Source organism: Lissotriton helveticus, chromosome 7 (assembly GCF_964261635.1).
Source record: "Lissotriton helveticus chromosome 7, aLisHel1.1, whole genome shotgun sequence".
Taxonomy (NCBI): Eukaryota; Metazoa; Chordata; class Amphibia; order Caudata; family Salamandridae; genus Lissotriton; species Lissotriton helveticus.
In genome coordinates this window covers 1,013,879,016-1,013,900,177 of record NC_136068.1, presented here as the reverse complement: position 1 = coordinate 1,013,900,177, position 21,162 = coordinate 1,013,879,016, and the positions used below count along the sequence as shown (strand labels likewise).

Sequence of the window (21,162 nt, the reverse complement as noted above, 5' to 3'; positions counted from 1 at the left end):
CTCATTTTGGTACCTCAAACCACAATTTAATTCACATGAATCGTGATATAAAACATTTTCAGCACTGCTATATGGAAAACTCTTTCTTTCAATAAAGCTGCCATCTTCAGTGCCACCGAGTGCTGCTAGGCACCTACCTTGTAATTGTGATCCACATGTTTGTTAAATATGGAATGACAGTAGTCCCTCTCATAATGAAAACATGGCATCGGTAGCACTGCTATAGTAATGGCATTCAAAATAGAAGAAAAATGCAGCTATCTGTAGAGCTCTAGAGCCACACTGTAGGGGTTTGAGCTCCTTTATCAGGGTAGTAGGCTTTGAATGGAAAGTTAGTGCACTCCTGCGTTACTGTGCTTTGAAAAGAACTGAAGGGCTTCCTAGCGCTGCAGAGCTATGCATGAGACAGAAGGGCATTTCTCATTAGTGCTTTTGTACTTTCAGCAGGGTAGTTCGGCACTCCAGTGCTACTTTGCTTTGAGTGGGACAGTAGGGCAATTCTCACCAGTGCGGTTGTACTTTTGGTGGGACAGTAGGGCACCCCAGAGCCACTGCGTTTTGAAGGAGACAGAGTAATCCAGGATGGCTGTATTTGAATTGAACAGTAGAGGACTCCATTGCAACTGCGCTTCGACTAGGGCGGAAAGGCACTCCAGGGATATAATGATTTGAGTAGAACCGTTCAGTGTTCCAGCGCTACTATAATTTGAATCGGAAAGTAAGGCGCTTCTCGTCAGTACAACTGTACTTTCAGTGGACAGTAGGGCTCTCCATGGCGAATGTGCTTTGAATGGGACAGTTGAGAGCTCTGGTGCTAGTGGACTTTGATTGAGACTCTTGGGCATTCCAGTGCTACTGTGTGTTCCCTGTGCTTTGAATAAGGCAGTGTGGCACTCCAGCACTATTGTGCTTTGAATGGCTCAGTAGGGCACTTTTAGTATAGTTAGTATAGCCACAAAGGACACAAATAATAGCAAATGTACTCCAGCTCAGAGCAAGAGAAATCCAACACTACACAAGGCCAGCCACTTATACTGCGCCATCCCCCCATAGAAAATAATGCAGGCAGAGACATAAATAAAAACCCATAGGAACTAATGCAAAACTATATTACCTTATTTTAACTTTTTTTTAAACATAAATACATTTAATTTAATGCTACAAAGCTATATAAAACAATGCCTACTTATTAGTTTAGAATAAAATATAACATTTTAAAGTTAAAAATAATGCAACTTTTATAATAAAATTAATATTGTGCATTAATTTAAATATTTTTTCTACATAATAAATGCAGAAAACAGGAAAAATTCCAGACGGATTGGGTCAGAGGGCTGTTGATCAGCTGGATGGGCTGAGAACCCAACAAGGCCTGGCACACGGACACACAACTTTTTATGGGTAGCAGACTGAGCTGGCTGAGCACCATAAAAAAACTGAAGCATAAAACCTAATTTTGTCTCATAAAATGATTCTGCCCAGCTCGTTGATAATGAATGTAATGTGCAGGCGGTATTGTTCATACAAAACTGAAGGTTGAGCACTAATAAAGAACGTTACTGTAGTCAAACAGCAACTCTGCATTGAAAAGCTGAAAAGTGCTGAAAATGGAGTTAATTGAAGGTAGAGCGCGTGGAAGTGACGGGGCTGGGCAGGCCTGCTATTCACAGAGAAGCGAAGAAAGACCCCATTACCATGGAAACGAGGGGCCGCATCTGCATACACAGCAGGGAAGATAAGGAACACAGCGAGCAGCAATATATAGGGAGATGCATAATAGTATGTTGCAGGGAGGGTGGAGGGTGCTACTCAACCAGCCCCTCCCCCAACACCTCTTCCTCTTGGCAACACGGCTGTCACTGTAGTCAGTGACCTAACCCAAATTGACGTAGTCCACAGCAAAATTTGCATGATGCATATATTTAAGACTGAGTCACAGAGATTACTAGATCAAACACTAACAGAACCTGAACAGAAGACGAGAAAACCTAAATCGAGTGACAGTTATCTTTCACACCACATTACTAGTGATATTACACCGTAATCACTAGTACTCAAGTGAGACGAACAGGCGGTGCTTGCTATATTTGGGAGGCATACACCTTAAAGTCTAAGGCACTCAGAATAATTCATGAAACTAGCGAAAATGTTAAAATATGGAGTATGTAATGGAATGGTGAAAGACAATAACATATAACAGTCGTCTCTCACTGAGGATCGTTAGACTTACTGTGTGTCAGAGTTCATTATCTATCAGTGGTGGTTGGTGACATTTGAAAGTGGTGAGGTGTAAAATTATTGTGGTACTGCACTGTGGTGAGCGAGCGTAGCGAGCGGGCCTGAACAACCTACAGAAGGTTCTGGGGTGTTCTCCCCCTTAAACGTTTTGAAAAAAGAGTGAACAAATGGTGCATTTTCAAGCAAATATGAGAAAGCAGGAAGGTTAATAAAGCAATTGTGAAAGTGCAGTTATTACATTAATAAAGAGATGTTATATAACAACATAAGTAGCTATATAAAACTGCAAAAAAAAGTGCCCTACTGAGCCATTCAAAGCACAATAGTGCTGGAGTGCCACACTGCCTTATTCAAAGCACAGGGACGCTTGAGTGTGATACTGTCCCATTCTACACACAGTAGCACTGGAATGCCCTAGAGCCTCAATCAAAGTCCACTAGCACCCGAGCTCTCAACTGTCCCATTCAAAGCGCATTAGCCATGGAAAACAGAGCCCTACTGTCCCACTGAAAGTACAGTTGCACTGACGAGAAGCGTCTTACTTTCCGATTCAAATTATAGTAGCGCTGGAAAACTCAACTGTTCTACTCAAATCATTATAACCCTGGAGTGCCTTTCCGCCCTAGTCGAAGCACAGTTGCAATAGAGTCCTCTACTGTTCAATTCAAACACACCACCCTGGATTAATCTACGGTCTCCTTCAAAACGCAGTAGCTCTGGGGTGCCCTACTGTCCCACCAAAAGTACAACCGCACTGGTGAGAATTGCCCTACTGTCCCACTCAAAGCAAAGTAGCACTGGAGTGCCTAACTGCCCCGCTGAAAGTACAAAAGCACTAATGAGAAATGCCCTTCTGTCTCATGCATAGCTCTGCAGCGCTGGGAAGCCCTTCAGTTCTTTTCAAAGCACAGTAACGCAGGCGTGTACTAACCTTCCATTCAAAGCCCACTACCCTGATAAAGGAGCTCAAACTCCTACAATGTGGCTCTAGAGCTCTACAGATAGCTGCATTTTTCTTTTATTTTGAATGCCATTACTATAGCAGTGCTACCGATGCCATGTTTTCATTATGAGAGGGCCTTCTGTAATTCCATATTCAACAAACCTGTGGATCACAATTACAAGGTAGGTGCCTAGCAGCACTCGGTGGCATTGAAGATGGCAGCTTTATTGAAAGAAAGAGTTTTCCATATAGCAATGCTGAAAATGTTGTATATCACGGTTCATCTGAATTAAAATGTGGTTTGAGGTACGAAAATGAGATGGAATTAGTTCTATCGAAAAAGTTGGAGCATAATAGCAAGATTGTTATTGGTGACAACTGTGCTGTTAATTAGCCTTCATGTGACTTTGGCGATGAGTAAGGGTAGGAAGCTTCCGGAAGTATTTTTTTCTTATAGTTTACCCATAGTGAGTAAAATAATTGCACATGACCTACATTAAGTGATTACTTTTAGGAGATATTTAAAAGAAGAAATTGTAAAAAAAAATAATTCCTCCTCAGCATTTTGCGTGTTCAAGTTACTTTAATATTACATGTAGAGTTTGTTTTCTAGACCACATTGTGTGATTTTGAACCTCGTGTGGGCAAGTCATCCTCACTAGCTGTGACGAGACATGTTAAATTCTGTCCAACCACCTTTCGGATCTAACGTTTTCTCTACCTATCCAAAAAAGTCATTACATTTTTACAGGCGAATATAATGAAACAAAACAGCAGTTTTCCCCGTACTATGTACTACCGCCATGGCCCACGGCGTGGAACCAAAGTCACTCACCCCCCAGCATGGCATGGCGTCAGTATTAGTAATTATCGCAGCAAAGCACCCTAAGCAGGCAGCAGACACACTGACGCAGTGACAAAAAAATACAAAAATAAACAACAACAGTGCCCCTATAATTAATTAGTCAGTTGTTGTGGGGGAGGGTTGCGAGACTCGCTTTCACTTATCTTTGTTCAGTACTGCCTTTCTCACCTTGATGTTCAATCTCAAGCCGGGCTCCTCCTCGTCGTGACTCGTGACCCCCAGGACTCAGGACTGCAGGCTGTAGTGTGCAGACACAGACTGCAGACAGCATGGCAATAACCAGTAGAGCACGCACGCACACGCTAAGGCAGCTGCGATGAAGCCAAGGCATAAAAACAAAACTGGAAAATACTGGTCTCTGGACTCCTCCCCCAGACCCCAGCAAACCAATCACTTGAAAAACAACAAGCAGGTGTTGCTGGGTCTCAGAGAAGAGGGAAAGGCCACTGGCACACCCCCATACATCTCCATCCATTGGAATTAACGGAGGGCCTCCAACTCCTCCCTAGACCAAGCCAATAACGCCCAAAATCCAAATGCTATCCTGGCAGTGAGACACAGATCCTGCCCACCTGTGGGTCATCACTGCCCTGCTTTCTGGCTCTAGGTTGAAGAAATCTTCGCCCAGCCAAAAGCATGAGCAGGGCAAGGGCCATCCTCCACCACCCCCTTAAAGAAAACCACAGCTTTGCACGTTTGTCATGAGAAGCCAGCACAATTTTTGCAAGCTGATCAGTGTTCCACCAGGCATTTTTTTTAGTCCCCCAGGATGGCAGGGTGACACCCATCTTGCCTGTGTACACCAGTCACCACTGTTATCTATCTCTCTGTATATAGAGATTATGGGGTTGCTTATTTTTTTTTGTATTTCAATTCTTTATTTATTTTGCTGTGACTGATTCAACGGTACAACAAGAATTTCAAATACTGGTCACAATATAAAGCAAAACAATAACAACGACCAAAAATAAAGCATTACCTCATACTACAAAGAGGCCAATGGTAATTATTAGCATAACAGTAGGCAGGGAGGCACATGCACAGACAAGGAAGGTGAGAAATAATGAAATTGTGAATACGAAAGAAAATAAATGACAAAGGGGGTGAGGGTGACCACACCTCATCCACCTGTAGTAAGCAGCCTTATGTGGGGTAGCCCTTGTGACTGCGGCAAGTGCATAAGCAGGCAGATACTTCAGTTGCTGCTTGGCAAGTGATCACATGGAATCACCGTCCATTTATTTATCCCCTTGGGCCGAGCCCGACCACGAGGGGTGCAAAGTGATAGATTTCAGGCTAGAGGCCAGGTGGCTCTCTACATCCCTCCCATCTTTTAATCAAAACATATATCTAAAAAATACCTCTTACACACAATAACACATGAAGTCTCTTACATTCTGACTCGGTGCCGGGTTCGGGCGCAGCTGATATCGCTGACTTCTCGCCATCACACATTGATCTTGGTCACCGCAGGGTCTTCGTCAGATGCACCTCTGGGACATGTTGCCTGACTCTCTTGTGCCTGGTTTCGTCTCTAAAAGGCCCGTTGTTGCCTGTGGAGGGGTGAGCAGCACAGTTGCACCTTCCGCTGCGCTGGGAGGGTACTCTTCAACTTCTGGGTTGCTGTCAAAGCTCCTCCGGATGTTTAAAGTTGCAGTATTCGAGGGGACTCTCCTTGAACCAGGCCATATTTCTCACTACCGTTTGCCGGCCTCGCCAGGCGGTTATCATGGTTCCATCAACCTGCACCACTGTCCATACTTCGGGTTCATAGGATGTGCAGAAATTCCACCATGGTTGGCGGTCCTTGATCGCTACTCGTGACCATACTTGCAGATCTGGGATTCTAGCGTGTCAACCTTGGGAAGCCTTCTCATTGGTTGCTCGCTGCTTCTGCTGTACCTTCTCCACATCCAGGCTTGGTGGCACCCACTCCTGGTCCTCCGGAATGACATCCCTGGGCGGTTGTCTGAATATAAGGGTTGCAGGGGCCTACACTGTGGTGGAGTGAGGGGTCCAGGAGGAATTGATGAAGACATATTTCAGCGTCTTGGTTTTGGTCTACTCAATTCTGAGGGCTCGATTCAGTGTCCTCATGAATCTCTCCACCTCCCCTTTCACCTGCGGTCATTGGGGTGCGCCAAAAAGTCTTGAAACTACTGCGCTTGAAAGGGTGGGCCATTGTCGGACTTCATTTCTCCCAGCAGGCCAAACATAGCAAAGGTTTTCTCCAGTGCGGGTCGCACATGGACAAATGCAGTGGAAGGTACTAGCTCAAACACTGGAATCTTGGAGAACAAATCTATGAGCCCCAAAATGTTCCGTCCATTAGGGAAACTCCAGAAATCGACACTGACTCTTTCCCACAGAGTGAGGCATGGCATTTCAGTCAGCACTGGTGCAGGATTTTTTCCAGTGAGGGTGCACAAGTGACAGCGCCTGAGGTCTTTGTCCATGAGCTCATCGATGTCAGGAAACCACACTTTTGCTCGGACCTCGCCTTGGTCTTGGCTGCTCCTTGGTGGCCTTGCATAAAGCATAAAGTAGGCAGACACTTCATTTGCTAGTTGGCGAGTGATCACGTGCAATCGCTTCCCAGTTACTCAGGGGAGAGGCCGGGTAGCTCTCTCCGCCGTTCCCCCCCTCGGCAGGGAGGAATAGGTGCCCAATGGAGAAAAACAATATGCCATGCGGCTATCTAGAAAAGTATCGGATGGTGAGTCAGGGACACTTAAATACCAAGGCAGAACTGTACGTGCGGTGCACCATGCAGTAGACAGATTTAGTAGTAGCGTCATCCCTTGAGGAACAGGCCGCAGACCTCTTCAAAGGACTGCAGCTTGCCATTTAACTAGTAAATTATTCTCTTAAAGAGCGCCATGTCATACATACTTTCCAGTTTGGACTGGAACAAGGGAGTGTGGGTCGTCTTGTAGGGGCATATGAATGCCATCTTGGCCATGCCATAGGCAGAGGAGAGCCATCTATTGAGGTGTTGAGCCATGGACGGGAGGTCCAAGGTATTGTGCAGTAGGACCAGGCGGCACCCTCAGCTCCCCCTTCAATTGGTCGCATATCTGTCTCTAGAAGTCTTGTAGCATGTTGCGTTCCCATAACACATGGATTATGTCATAGCCCCACTCTCCGAATCTCCAACACCAAGATTCAATGCTGAGATGGACTTCATACAGTTTCGCCAGTGACCAATGCCAGCGGTGGAGGGTTATGAATAGCTATATTTCAGCCGGGCCTCCAGCAACTCCATGGCACGTTTGTTATATTTTTAACGCTTATGGCACAATAACATAAGTGATTTCTGAACTCCTGAGGTGCCGCTGCAGTTCCTAATCAAATTCAATATATATTTATATATACATATTCAGTAGTTGGTGGATAACCAATATTGTCCCTAATTTCTTCAGAGAACACAGCTGGGTGTTAGGCTAAAAAGCCCACCCCACCACAATATTATCATAAAAAGTAGAAGCATCCACTGGTATCTGCCCGTGAGAAATGCCATCTAGGGCAGTGTTTAAAGTGCTTAAAAAAAAAATCTGCAATGCAATAAGTCTCGCATTTACGCAAGTTTGAGCTATTGGCATTGTAAATGACAATGCCTTTTATTTACGTTTTGGTTTACAATGCCAATAGCTTAAACTCTAGCAAATGCGAGACCTATTGCATTCCAAATGCTTGAAGGCATCACTGAGTGGCCCCAGTCTGACTCCCATGGCCCCTGAAGAGCTCCTATTTGCTACGACTTAAATAAAGAAGTCAGTGGTTATGTCCTGCGCACAAGAGACCCTCCTGCAGTAAGAAAAACTCATTAAAGAAAATAATACTTTCAGACTAAAGAAGACGCACTGTTAAACAACCCAAGTAAAGGGGCCAGTCCTCATGGGATGTTACAAAGGAAGACAAGGCAGTACTAATGAGGGACTAACAAGTCTAATAACGAATCAGAAGCCAGCATTTACGAAGGACAATGACACAAGCCAATGACAAATAAGGGAGGAGAGTGGGCGGGGCTTCAAGTACATACTCTAATACAGCATGGCTCGCAGAGCAACGCATGCGCTGCCCAGGCTCGACCTAAAAAGTATGGGAACTGTGATCCTGAGTCGATTGAGGGGCGAGGTCAATGAGGATATGGGCAAGATCAAAGGGTGGCTAAAAAGCACAAAATAGTCTGTCACTATTTTGTTGGTCTTTCAACTTCAAGTAACTGCATATTAAATAAAACATACCTTAAATGAAAAATAAATGCAAGTTAAACTTATCAGTAAGAGATGCACTTTTTTATTTTGTGAAAATTTTGCAATTAAAGAGTTAGACAGTATGGAATGACAAATTACTCTGTGTACCAAGTTCTTTTGCCCTGTATTCCGCATGGAAGTCCTAATTCCAGTGAGTTTAACACAGGCATTTACCACCTGCTCAGAGCAGATGGTAAATGTCAGCGAGAGCTTCTGGATGGGGAGGTGAAAGGAGAAGTATAGCGAGGTCAGGAGAGGGAAGAGGAAGAGAGGGGTGCTTGGCCTAAAAACTGGTCTGGGTCACAATGCAGCCATTTCCAAAAGCAATTGTACGACCTGTAATTTCCAGCGGATAAAATTGGGTAGCATTGTATATACCCAGTGCTTAATTTAAGCCAGTGATTGCTGGGGGTGGGGGGGCAAAAAAAATCTTGGGGTACATTATGTGTGTTTCTGGTTCAGACCTTTAATGAGAGCAAGAGAGGGGAAAACAAGCCAAGCAGAAAGACAGAGTAAGAGAAAGAGGGAGAAATCTTCATAAAGGGGGAGAAAAGAGACACACTAGAGTGAGATAAAGGGGCAGAGAGTGTCCAGCAGTGAATTAAAGAGGCACAAGGTTGATATAAGACTGGCATTTGGCAGACCCACATTTAATAGCGCCGCCTAAGGCTTCTGAGCAAACCTTTGGGTACCAGCCTTATTCTTTTACAAATTAACCACTGTTCTCATCTACATCTACTGTATTATCTCCCCAAGCTAGACACTGCTGTCTTCAGTGACAAAATAAACATGACCTCCTAACAAGACATCAAAGCCCAAGAATGTGCCTTGGGCTTTAAATGAGGGTACTATAATCAGCCGCGTCCGGCAGTGGGAGGAAATGCAGGGCGGTGACGTGGGGAGGGGGAGGGGCAGTAATGTATGGATTACGGAGTATGTTTCTACTGATACTGATATTAAACAGCGCTGTGGTACATTATTTGCATATATATTTCACAATCTAGTCTTCTGAATTGATGATGAGAGGTGAAGGCTCCACCCCACTGGGTACCAGATGATTGTTACAAAAATGACCCGATGATGTTCTATTATGTATAATTTTTAAAAACCGTGTTTACCTTCTCTCCAACACTGGCTTCTGCTATCATGTTTGAAGAAGTGCACGAGATGGAATTTCTACTCATTGTCCCAGTTGAGCACCGGTCGAACATGACGTGAACAGAAATGGATCCAGCTTCGACTGACTCATTTAGGTTACCATGTGGTCAAAGAGGTACAGTGAGGTCTCCTGACTCTATAACATGGAGGGACTCCTGGTTTCAATGAAGACATCTAATATGAATAGGTGGATTTCAATGAATTGCTGCAGAGAGAACATTCCAGATGTATGAGGTTGACTCATGTTTTGCTTGTCTGAGTAATTTGGCAATTTCTCGACTATTTGTTAGTTTAAACCTGTTTATTATTACTGCTTTTCTTTTTATGGTTGAAGTTACAAATAGAAAATGATACCAGTATCACTGTGTACAAGGATGACATTAATTCAAAATTGTATATGATTATCTTGCAATAGCAGTAGCAAAATGAGAAGTTACACTGTTGGCAATATTTACTGGAATCTGAATAGACATTGCCGCTCTGTGTACCTGTGTTAGTAATGGAAGGTAGGCTGGTAGGAGTTTTATGTGCTAATCATGAGAAACCCTATTGCATTCGGATACGTCCTACATTGATTGAACGTTTCCTGTTCAGAGCAAGCAATAATACACAATGACAGAGATAAACAGTTGAGGGTCTCAATCAAACAACAATGAGAACGCAAGTGAAAAAGAAGAACCTTAGTAACAGCTGTGATATCAGCTCCACCCCCTACACTCACAACCCCAACCCCCATCTAATTGCTATGCTAATTACTCATGCCTGTCAACAGGTATCCCATCAATGGCGCTATTATACATCAAGAGGCGCACATCATCCATGTTGAGCTCGCAAAGGGAACCGACTGCAGCGCGCAGGAACACGTGTGCATCACCACCACCCGATTTGCCACCGTGGGATAGTTATGCATCCAGAGACACTGGAACATCTGAGATGTCTGTGTGGAGGTCAGCCATGACCATTTCCGAGCTACTGGCCAAAGGATGTATACGAATCCCCATGGCATCCTCACTATGTAATGAAACGCTTTCTGCTTGGGCCCAGTTTGTAAGCAGCCGCGTCCAGGTCGCAATGTATGGAGGGTCAGGTGACTTCCATCTGTATGTGGTAAGTCACTTACGTACGATTAGACCCAGATCTAATAAGCAAGATGTGACTTTGTGTTTTTTACCTCATTGATATAGGCCAAGTATGCGGATTTCCCATGTATGTGGGAGTTCCCTCTCAGTGCAGTGCACAAAACGGGCATAGACTTCATGCCAATAACGCTGCAGATGTGGGCAGGCCCAGAGCAGATGTATGATATCTACATTCACCAGTCCACAATGGGGGCAGGTGGCGTTTGCACAGTGGAAGGATTTGTTAATGTTCGCCGGAGTAAGGTAGCCCTGGGTACAATGTGTAGCTGAATCAGGCAAAACTGGGTATTGCGAGGTATGCGAGTAGGGCCTTCCAATATAGTGGACCATTCTTTTTCTGTGCAGGGACAGGAAAGGTCGGCCTCCTATCTTGCCCATAGGGATGTCAGCAGTAGAGCTGTATGTAAGAGCAAAGAGGCTGTGATCCAGTGCACCAAGTGTCAGCCCCGAACCCTGACATGCATATATTGTATAGTTAGGTGCATAAGCGGATCCTGGGTCATGTCTCCCCACTGCCGCCTCAGCGCCCCCATCAGTGATGGATGAAGAAGGAACTGCCGGGGAGGGAGGCCATCCTATTCCACCAGCAGCTCATAGAGCAGAAGCTCACATATTTATATAGATCTCTCAATGACTGGATCCTCGCTGCAGTCCAAGCGAGCAGCTCCAGCGTGTAATGTAGCGTTGACCACGCAGCGTACCCAAAAGCGCCAAGGCTGAAGTGTATGGCATTATCTGCTGCATAATGTATAGACTCCGTCGGACGCAGCAATGGGCCACCAACAGGAGCGCGGGTCTGGGCGGTAGTGGTCAAGCACAAGGGTGAAAAACTGGGTGTCAATTGCCACAGTCCAGGCCGGCAGCAGCGTGGCACTGTCTGCTAACTTGAAAGCAGGAAGCCACCTTGACCCCTATTGAAATTGAAGCACTAAGTAATATTACTCTAAGTTAGGGACTGCCAGACCTCCGGAGGTTGTGGGTTGATAAAGTTTAGAAAGTGCTACGCAGCACCTGGAAGGGTTCCCAATGAAGGTTTTGACTTCTTTCTCAAAGGAACAGAAAAAGAAGGCCTGTATGTTTAAGGGCAGGTTGGCGAAGAAGTACAGGAGTTGGGGGAGTACGACCATCTTGAGCAGAGCCACTCTGCCTGCAATAGGTAAAGTCAGAGTCTGCCAGAATGTCATCTGGGTCTGCAATAAGGCAACTGCGTGTGACAGGTTACCATCAAGGAGATAGGCAGATGAGTGGTAAATTTGAATACCAAGATATTGAAATGAGTTAGGTTGTCTGACAAGGGGGGGTAGTGAGCAAGTCAGTATTCGGACCAAGTGTAGTCGGAGCAAGTGGGAAAAGACAGGATTTGGCCCAGTTGACTTAAATTAGCCACAATAAGGATCTAAAGAGGGTGGTTCGTCAGGTCGCCCTCCACTCACTAATCACAAAAACAACAAAAGACCTGACAAAAAACAGGGGTTCTCATCATCTAATTTCCTTTTTGTGATACTGGAAAGAAGAAGTGCATTAACTCTATGTCCTACAATCCTCTGTTAAATATACAGGTAATGTTCATCCAGTTTCAACCACCCCACCAATTTAATAGAATTGTTTATCAGTCATCACTGAACAAACATACCACTTAATAGAGAAGTATATGTGGAAACAGAAAAATGTGTGTAAAGGTGAGAGAGACCCTCACGTGTGCACACCACCAGAGGGGCTACTATTTGGTTCTCACCGGCTTGCCCACGTTTTTCATCGGGATCACTCTCACCTATGAAAGTAAATAGAATGAAACGTGTCCAGTGTAAAGAAAGAAAGTGCAGACAGAAATGTGTATGTCAAGGATAGACCAAAACAGTGCAAATAGGAAGAAATATTTCCTCCCAAGTAAAATTGAGTTAGGGTTCACATACACCAAGTTTCAATTTTAATCAGGGACTCTCTAACCGTTACACAAATGTTTCTGTTTCCACATATACTTCTCTGTTAAAGGGTATGTTTGTTGAGTGGTGACTGATAAACAATTCTATTAACTTGGTGGGGTGGTTGATACTGGCTGAACATTACCTGTATACTTAACAGAGGATTGAAGGACATAGAGTTAATGCACTTCTCCTTTCCAGTATCACAAAAAGGAAATAAGATGGATGTGAACCCCTGTTTTTGTCAGGTCTTATGTTGTTTTTGTGCCAGTTGACTTAAAGCCAGAAAGCTGAGTGAATTGTCGTAGAGTGCCAGAAATCCCATCAGGGATAGAAGAGATGTCCTTTAAATAGATGAGAGGGTCGTCCACATAGAGGGAGATCGAGAGTACATTGTCTGTTAGGGGTATACCTTACTTTATACCCTCCTTATGCAGGTGAGCTGCCCATGGCTCCAACGCTAGGGAGAAGAGCAGTCGGGAGAGGGGGAATTCCTGATGCATGTCCCTGCCTATGAGGATGAGGTCAGAAATGAGGGAGCCTGCCCTCACCCAGACCAACAGCAATGCATATAGTAACCGAAAGAGTCGCAGGAACCTGTCTCCAAGACCATAGAGTGGCAACACTGCAGATATAAAGGGCCACTATAAGGATTTGGAATCCCTCTCTACGTGAAGGACCAGACATCCTTCATGGGGCCATGTAATAAACTGGCTCTATATATACTGCACCAAAGTGAGGTACAGTGTGTATAGAGTCCATGGGTCTCCAGAGGTTTGGCAGAGGTTAAAGTTAGTTAGCTCTGCTTTTTGTCGTTCTCTATGATGTTATTTTTATTTGACTTACTTACCTTTACTGTATTACCTTCACTCATCAGGTCGCTTCTTACTGCCTTGCTCCATGTTTGCCCTATGGTATTATTTGCACTTCATTGACCTATCTTGTATGTATGTTATTATTATCCCCATGTACTGTAAAGCGCTCCGATACCCGCAAGGGTCTTGTCCGCGCTCTATAAAACTCTAGAAATAAATAAATAAATAAATAGCACCTTAATCTCTAAAGTAGTAGCTTAGTCGAGCAGTAAGGCAGTATCAGAGGACAGTGTAAAGCATTTGATGTACACACTCAGTCAGCAAATGAATTCACACACTCAAGAACTGAACTCTAGGCCAATTGTTTTTGTATTAAAATATACTGTTGTTTTATTTCTAGAACCAAGCAAGCCTGGCACAGGTAAGCATGTAAATACTTTTCAGCTACGAGATGCTGTTGTTGAATACTTTCAAAAGATAGTAGGACTTTGTACCAATTCGAGTTTTCAGGGGTTGCAATGAAATGCATAAGCTTAGTAGACTCAGTACATAGGAATCAATAGGCTTTTTCAGTAAAAATGCAATTAATTACTTTTTCGTATTACTTTTACTAATACAGTGCTGTATCCTAGATTCAGCACTGGGGCATTTCCTCAAAACAGGTGAGTAAATACGTTTTAGTTAGAGGTACGATTTTTAAAGAATATTATTGCATTTCAAAAGTTGACACTTACAAACTTTTTCACATAGAATCAGCAATGTTATCCCATGGGAGGAAATTCACTCAGCAGGTAAGTTACTTTAACAATACTTTTCTTACTCATTGCTGGATACCTAGATTCAACATTGGGATATCTCCTGAAAACAGTTGAGAAAATGCGTTTTGGTTAATCGGGTGATTTTTAAGGAATATTCTGTTTTCAAAATTCGACACAGAAACTTTTTGAGACAAAAAGTATCAATGTCATTCTATGAGGAAAAAGAGGTTATTGGTTTCAAGGTAGGCAATCTGTTTTTGGAGCTAGAGTCCTGGGGTTAGACTCAGGGGTTTCCCAGGGTCAGTGATGCACTGTTGTTGCACCCTCCGGGGCACTCGGGCGACCGGGTGCAGAGTGTTGAGGCCCAATGTTATCCTATGAGGATAGGGGTACTCCGGTTGGTGGCTGCTGGCAAGCGGGCCACGGGGTTGTGGGAGCAAAGCTCCTAGGGTTAAGCTCAGGGCAAGTTGGAGACCAAGTTAACACCAAAGGGGCACCCTCAGCGGCACTAGGGCGGCCGGGTACAGGGTGCTGTTTTGAGGTCGGTGCCCTGTTGATTTCAATAGAGATTCTCCGGGACAAAGAAACACTGCAGGCTCGGGGACGAGGATCCTCCAGGAGCGACCACCACTTCAAGGGGTAAGTAGGGTTGTAGAGGGTTTGTTAGGCACCGCTGGGTTGGGTACACAAGGCTGTGGGGTGTCGGGTGCAGGTGCAGGGGTGCCTTGGCACGTTGGATTTTCTTACCCGCTCTAGTCACGGTAGAGGGGGGTCCTCTGAATTGAGTCTGCAGGCATCGTCTGGAGGCTTGGGAAGATCAGGTGTTGCTGGATCTCGGGTCAGGATCGCCAGGGAGACCTCCTCATGGTATTTTTCCACTTGAACTCGGGCCGGGTTTGGCGGGTGCAGAGTGGGCTGGATTCGCAGTTCCTGGCTGGCACCAGAAGCTGCAGTTCAAACACGCCCGGTGTTTAAGGAGGAAACAGCTTGGAAAGTGAAGACAGGCAGGTCCTCTGGGTTTTTTTACGTTGCTGTCCGCTGGACACGCCGGGGTTTTGCAGGAGCAGGTTTGAGGGGAGACATGCCTGTAGGGCTCGGGCCAAGTCAGTGGGCCTCGTCCTCTTGTTAGCTCTGCATGCCTTCTCATCCTTCTTCTTCTCTTCTTTTTCTTATAATTGCTGAATCTGAGGAACGAAGGTTCAGGGTGCCCCTAAATACGAAGTTTAGAGGTGTTAGAGGTAGGTAAAGGGCAGGGACCAATAGATCCCTTCCCTGGGCTAGGTACACCTCCTATTCTGCCACTCTCCAGTGGGAGGGGGGCATAAGCTAGTCCCTGGTTGGCTGGGTCCCCCATCCTCAAGATGGCGGAGACTCGAGGTTGTGCTTCACTTCACCTCCCCACCTTAGGGGTGGAGTTGGCAGAGGTGGGCACACCTCTCTTCCTCACTTGCTGAGAATAGAGCATTTGGCCAAAGACAGAGTGCTGTCTCACTATAGGACTGCTGGGTTGATCTCAGTGGAACATCGTCGCAAGGAGCGATTCAGTCCTGTGAGAAGCTGCATGGGTCTTGGCTGAGTGTGCAGCATACCTGTGGTATCTTAAATGCTCCAACAGAGCCACAAGCTCACGCTGTGTGTCTGCCAGTCTACAGCTGTCAGTTGGGTTTGTTACTGCCAAATTTTCTAGGCGGAGTAGCCAGCGCTCTAAACATAGAATGTCAGTGTCCATCTGCCGGCGAGTGTTCCACTGGAACCCCATACAGTGCCCCCTTAGTGTCACTTTAAAGGCCTTCCACTTGGTGGATCTTGCAGGAACTGATGCTGCATTTAGGTCAAAGTAATCATCAATGTTTGTGGCAATAGAGGATCCTCCATTGCCACTGGTTGCAGTCTCCACATGGGAGTAGGGGGGTACCATTGTGTCAGGCAATCTGCAGGTATTGGGGGTTGTGATCAGAGTGGTTGCGGCCTAAGTAGTTAATGTGTGTGACACAGGGGGCAAGGCTCAGTGTGCCAATCAGCCTATCAATCCGCACATGTAGATCTTGAAGCGCAGAATAAAAGGAATACACCTGGTAGTCTTGTTGTGGCTATGCCACAAGTCCACAAATCCCCAACTCTGTAACCAGTTTTTGAGTGCTACGACATTTGAGGAGACAGTCATACATGGCAGCCGAGGGAATGAATGGTCCAGGGTGACATCTAGCACACTATTAAAGTCTCCACCTAAAAGTCCCGGGACTTCACTCAAACGCCACAGAACTCCGGAAAACACATACAAAAATTGCACCTGGTTGGTGGTGGGGGACCAGCAAGAAATGTCGGCCATCTAATCTGCCCTTCACGAGAACATATCTGCTCTCCGGGTCAGTGACCGTCTCGCCCAGTTTAAACAACATCCACGGGCGCACCGAGATCAAAGCCCCTCAGGCATATGAGGAGGAATTAGTAGCAAACTTCTGACCAGGCCAGCAGCGCTGTAGCTTTGTCACTTCAGGGCAAGTCAAATGGAATTTCTGCAACAGAGCAACATGGACTGGAGTGACATTTAAGGTATCAGTAAATGGCATATCTACACGCAGGAGTATGGATTCTGCAGACATTTCAAGTTAGCAGCTTAATGGATGTGTTAATGCATGTGAGGGAGGGACAGGCACGGGCTACGGGCATGAATGAATGGGTGAGTGGGTAGTGGTAATGGCTAGCCAGAAGGAAGGGCAAGAAAAGGGGGGACCGGCAGCATGTGTAAAACTGAAATAAGAGGGCATAATAAGATAACAATAAAAGAACCATGAATAACAGATGCGCAGTGCGCCAACAGAGCGCACGCCCAAACCAATCTGAAGTGAACATTTAGGAACAAATTTAAAAAAATCGTAATTACTTTCTATATAAAGTAATGGACTAATATCAGGCAGCTCAGCTGCGTCAATGTTTCATGTGGGGGAAAGAAGAGGGAGAAGGGTTACACAGGGCATAAAGAGACGGAGCATAACAATTCATCTTGCCATATGGCTATAAAGTACTAGAGGTTAAGTTGAGTCCTGTGTAACCATGCTTCATGCTGATCATGATGGGTGAACAATAGTTAAGGCAGAGGGTAGGTCAAATAATGTCATCGACTGTCTGTGGAGTCACCTCTTGGGGAAGGGGGGGAGGAGGACACGGAGTTCGCTCAGGAGGGCCAGGTGGCAACAGACCTCTCATCACTGATGGATTAGGGTAGAATATCTGCAGGGCTTGAATGTCTTGTTTCATCTGTAAGGGCAGCAGTCTGGTGCAAAGCTCTGTGTCATTCTGACATGATCTGTTCCACATCAGGCATAGACGTGGGGGCTGAAGGCCGGCGCAATCCAGCGCAACGACGGCGACCTCCAGTGCGCACCCTATTCTCAGCAGTGCTGGATCTGGACATGCGAGTGGTGTGAGGGCCGTAGGTTTCCAGCCACTGCCAGACCTCATCAGGCGAGTCAAAAAAATGTGTGCTTCTGTTCGCAACTACTCTGAGATGTGCCGGAAAGAGCAGCGAGTACTTTAGCTCTAGTTTGCAAAGACATTGCTTCACCACCAGAAAAGTGAAGCGTGCCTTTGGACTGCAATTGTGTAGTTGGGGTAGATCATTATTTGTACACTGTCCACTTTTATCTCAGGAAGTTTTCTCGTCTTGCACAGGATGGAGTCAAAATCCTGGAAATGTAGTAACTGGAATACTACTGGACAAGGATTGGTTCCAGGTGGGGGCTTCCTCGCCGGGACTTGGTGCGCCCATTCAACAGTGAAATATTGTGAGATGGTGTGGGGGTTAAGCAAATCCCGCAGCCAATGCTCCAGGTATTTTATAGCTTCTTTGCCCTCTGTCCGCTCAGAGAGACGCACAATTCAAACATTGTTTCTGCTCTATCTTCCCTCAGCATCTTCAGTCCTCAGCTCCAACACATCAATACTATCCATCAGCGCCTATATTGATGAATGTGTGCATTGCACTTGCAATTGTAAGTCAGTAATATCGTGTTCCACACAAAGTTGGAGGGGTATAAGATCCTGTCTATTAGCACATCCTACTTTATTGATGATATATCCGTGATCACTTTGCCTTGAAGAATGGTGATCCCTTCACATGTTCATATTATGAAATAGTTTGGTAGATCAAGGCAAAGCGGAATAAAATCTAAATTGTTCAGAAAATTCCATTTAGTGATATTTAGTAATCCATTTATTGGTTCCAAATCCCATATTCAAAAAGCAATTCTTAGAAGTCAGAATCACTTATACTAAATCGAACCAGCCAACACGTGTTTTGCGCCCTTCTGGCGTGCATGCATGGGTGGTTTTCAAGGCTGATGTATCAATAGAAACATGGATAGGACATAAATATACCTTAAACAGAAAAATGAAACTAGACCAAATCATTTTTTTAGACCAATAAAGATAAAACAAGTGACCAGAGCAATCAAAATATATTCAATTCCAATCATGACATAGTAACCATTAATATAAATAAATGTGAAAATAGTAAATGGATAAGGGAAAGTATGAAATCATAAACAAATAATTATATGATAAATATGATTATATAAGAATAATAAAAGAAGTGTTTGACACCCATGACCACAAATATGTACAATAGATTCCAATTTCCACCAATCCAAAGTAATTACAATACAATTTTAGACATGGTAGGTTATAAAGTCATTTCATACAAGAAAAATAAGAGTGTGAATAGAATTTGTGTGTCCAGGAGGAAACATATAGAAACAATAATATTTTGTTATATGAAAATAAATATAAAAATATATTCCACCAAGTTTATATTAGTAAGCATATAAGATAAGAAGGGGGAGGAAGGACAGTGATCGCTGTCCCGGCGACACATATAAAAAGGCACCAGAATGACTGTATCATGTAATATCGTATTCCACTGTGTCTACCCTGTCCACAAGTGACTAGGATCCAGGTACTACTTCCCCGTGCACCACCTAACTCCCACAGCAGGAGCAGCCACTCAATGATGCCCAGGAGCCGCAGTGTCAGCTGAGGCAGTGCATACAAGTTCAAGTGCTTGGTACAGAAGCCTGGGTCCGAACCAACCTCTGAGCTCCCACCTCCAGCAGTGGCAGCCGCAGTGGCACCCCAGCATCCCAAAGGAGCACTGGCAGTCCGCTATACTCAAGCCCTCTGCCGAGACCACAGGGGGAACCAAATGTGAAGCAGGGGTACCCCACTCCCGTCAAAGGGTGTAAATACGCAGGTCACTGCTCAGCACCTTCCTAAGCCACCAGGCCTAGTTCCAACATTACCCCTGAGCCCAAAGCAACAGTAGTAGACAGGGAGGAGACAGTCCAAAAGCCACCACAGTATGGGGGGGCTGGTCAGCCCAAACTCTGTCCAAGCCATTTCACCTATAGGCGCAGTGGCAGGAGCCCCAATAGCACAGGGGCTGCAGGTCAGTCTCTGTGGGCCTGTGCTGGGGCTGAGGCATGAAGTGAAGCGTATACTACACCCCTTACGGCTAGGCCCAGGTCCGATTGACCTCCGGGCACCTCAACACCACCACAGACATCGGGGGAACGGTGTAGAAAAAGTGGAGATAAGGCAGCAGTACAGTGGTGGCCCTGTAGTCCCCTGGCTCGCTCTTCTCACAGGAATCACTCAGATGGTAGCCTTCTTCTCTCTATTCAAGATGACCAAAGTTTACTTAGTCTTCAGTAGTCTCTAAGGACCAAAGTGGGAGTGCCAGCCTAGACCCGATATGGCCCACAGGCCCTTGGCAGCAGCGGCAGTCAGGGAGGAGGCAAGTGCGGATTCACTCGGCAGCAGAGGCCTGGGCCCGATCTGGCCCTCATGCCTCTGCTCTCAGCAACTCTAGTGGGAGGCAGCAGGCAGAGGAGCCAGGGCAGCGGTGCAGCAGGAAGATATCCACCCCACCCTCACCAGGGCCAAGCCTGGGCACAAACCAGACACTAGACATCTCGTCTCCACCACAGTCAGCAGCAGCGTAGAGGAGGGATAGGGCATGCGGGTGACCAGCATTCCAACACAGTTTCCGCAAGTGACAACTTTCACCTCCGCACTCATCGCGACCCTCCTTTCAGCCTGTTAGGTGTGTGTCCACTACAGGGCCCAAATCACCATCTCACTGCTCCCATCCAGCAAGCCCCAGCAATTGGCTGCACATCCACCCCTACGCCACCAAGGACTTGAGGTATGTGCAGTGGTGCGTGGCCAGGAGCATCTGTGAGAGTGTTGCAGGGGGTCAGGAGTGTCTGACTGCACAGTGCTCACTGGTACATCTCCATGCAAGTGGGCGTAGGCCGCAGTCGATCTCCGCAGCAGCAAGGCGGTACACAGGAGGAAAGCCATGTGATGGCCACATGTGGCTCCAGAGGATCTCACAGGGGATCATGCAAGGCAGGTCAGGGCATTGGATGGCATATGTAGGTTAGGATAATTGCCGGATGATGGGGAAGATCCATGGAGCCTCCTCAAAACACGTCCGCCACCTTGGCTCCGCTAGCCATGCCCCCTTGGCCATTTCTCTGCTATGGCACATTTTTAAATCTTGAACTAACTTGCTTACTTCAATCAGCATCGCTCAAGACACCCACAGTGGTGAGTGTCAATATTTTCCAGCAGCGATGTGTCATAGTGTATGCTTATGTCATAATTTTTAGTCTGCACTTTTCACTTTATTTACTTCTTGGATATTACGCAAGGTGTGAAACTGAATGAGTCTCATGATGTGAAAGAGACAATGGAAACTGGCTGTCACCCAATAATATTGCATATAGGTAGGAACTCGTCTGCCTCTTTACTCTGGAGCCTGGGTGCAAGGATCAGCAGCACATTCTGGGGCGCTCTTGCTCTTTAATACACGTTTCTCAGCAACCGCAAACAGGAATCTGGGCCAGCACCAGTAAACATGCATGCAAGGACGGAGGTAGATTACCGTAATTCCTTGAAGGGGTCTGCTCTGACATTTGGCGTTTCAATGGATTTCGGGAACACAGCGCCTTCTGCCCCTGAAAGACAAAAGACAAGGAGGGTAAGTGAGAGGCTAGAAGTGAGGTA

General features: G+C 45.7%; 1 protein-coding gene across 3 annotated transcripts in view; it reads right to left on the bottom strand.

The window, feature by feature from the left end:
* Window positions 1-21,162, bottom strand: part of SGCD (sarcoglycan delta) — a 1,044,256-nt gene that overhangs the window by 122,429 nt on the left and 900,665 nt on the right. For all 3 annotated transcript variants that reach the window (XM_078653701.1, XM_078653702.1, XM_078653703.1), the window contains one exon: window positions 21,041-21,113. In XM_078653701.1, coding sequence (XP_078509827.1) covers window positions 21,041-21,113 — 73 coding nt within the window. The remainder of the gene's footprint in view (window positions 1-21,040; window positions 21,114-21,162) is intronic.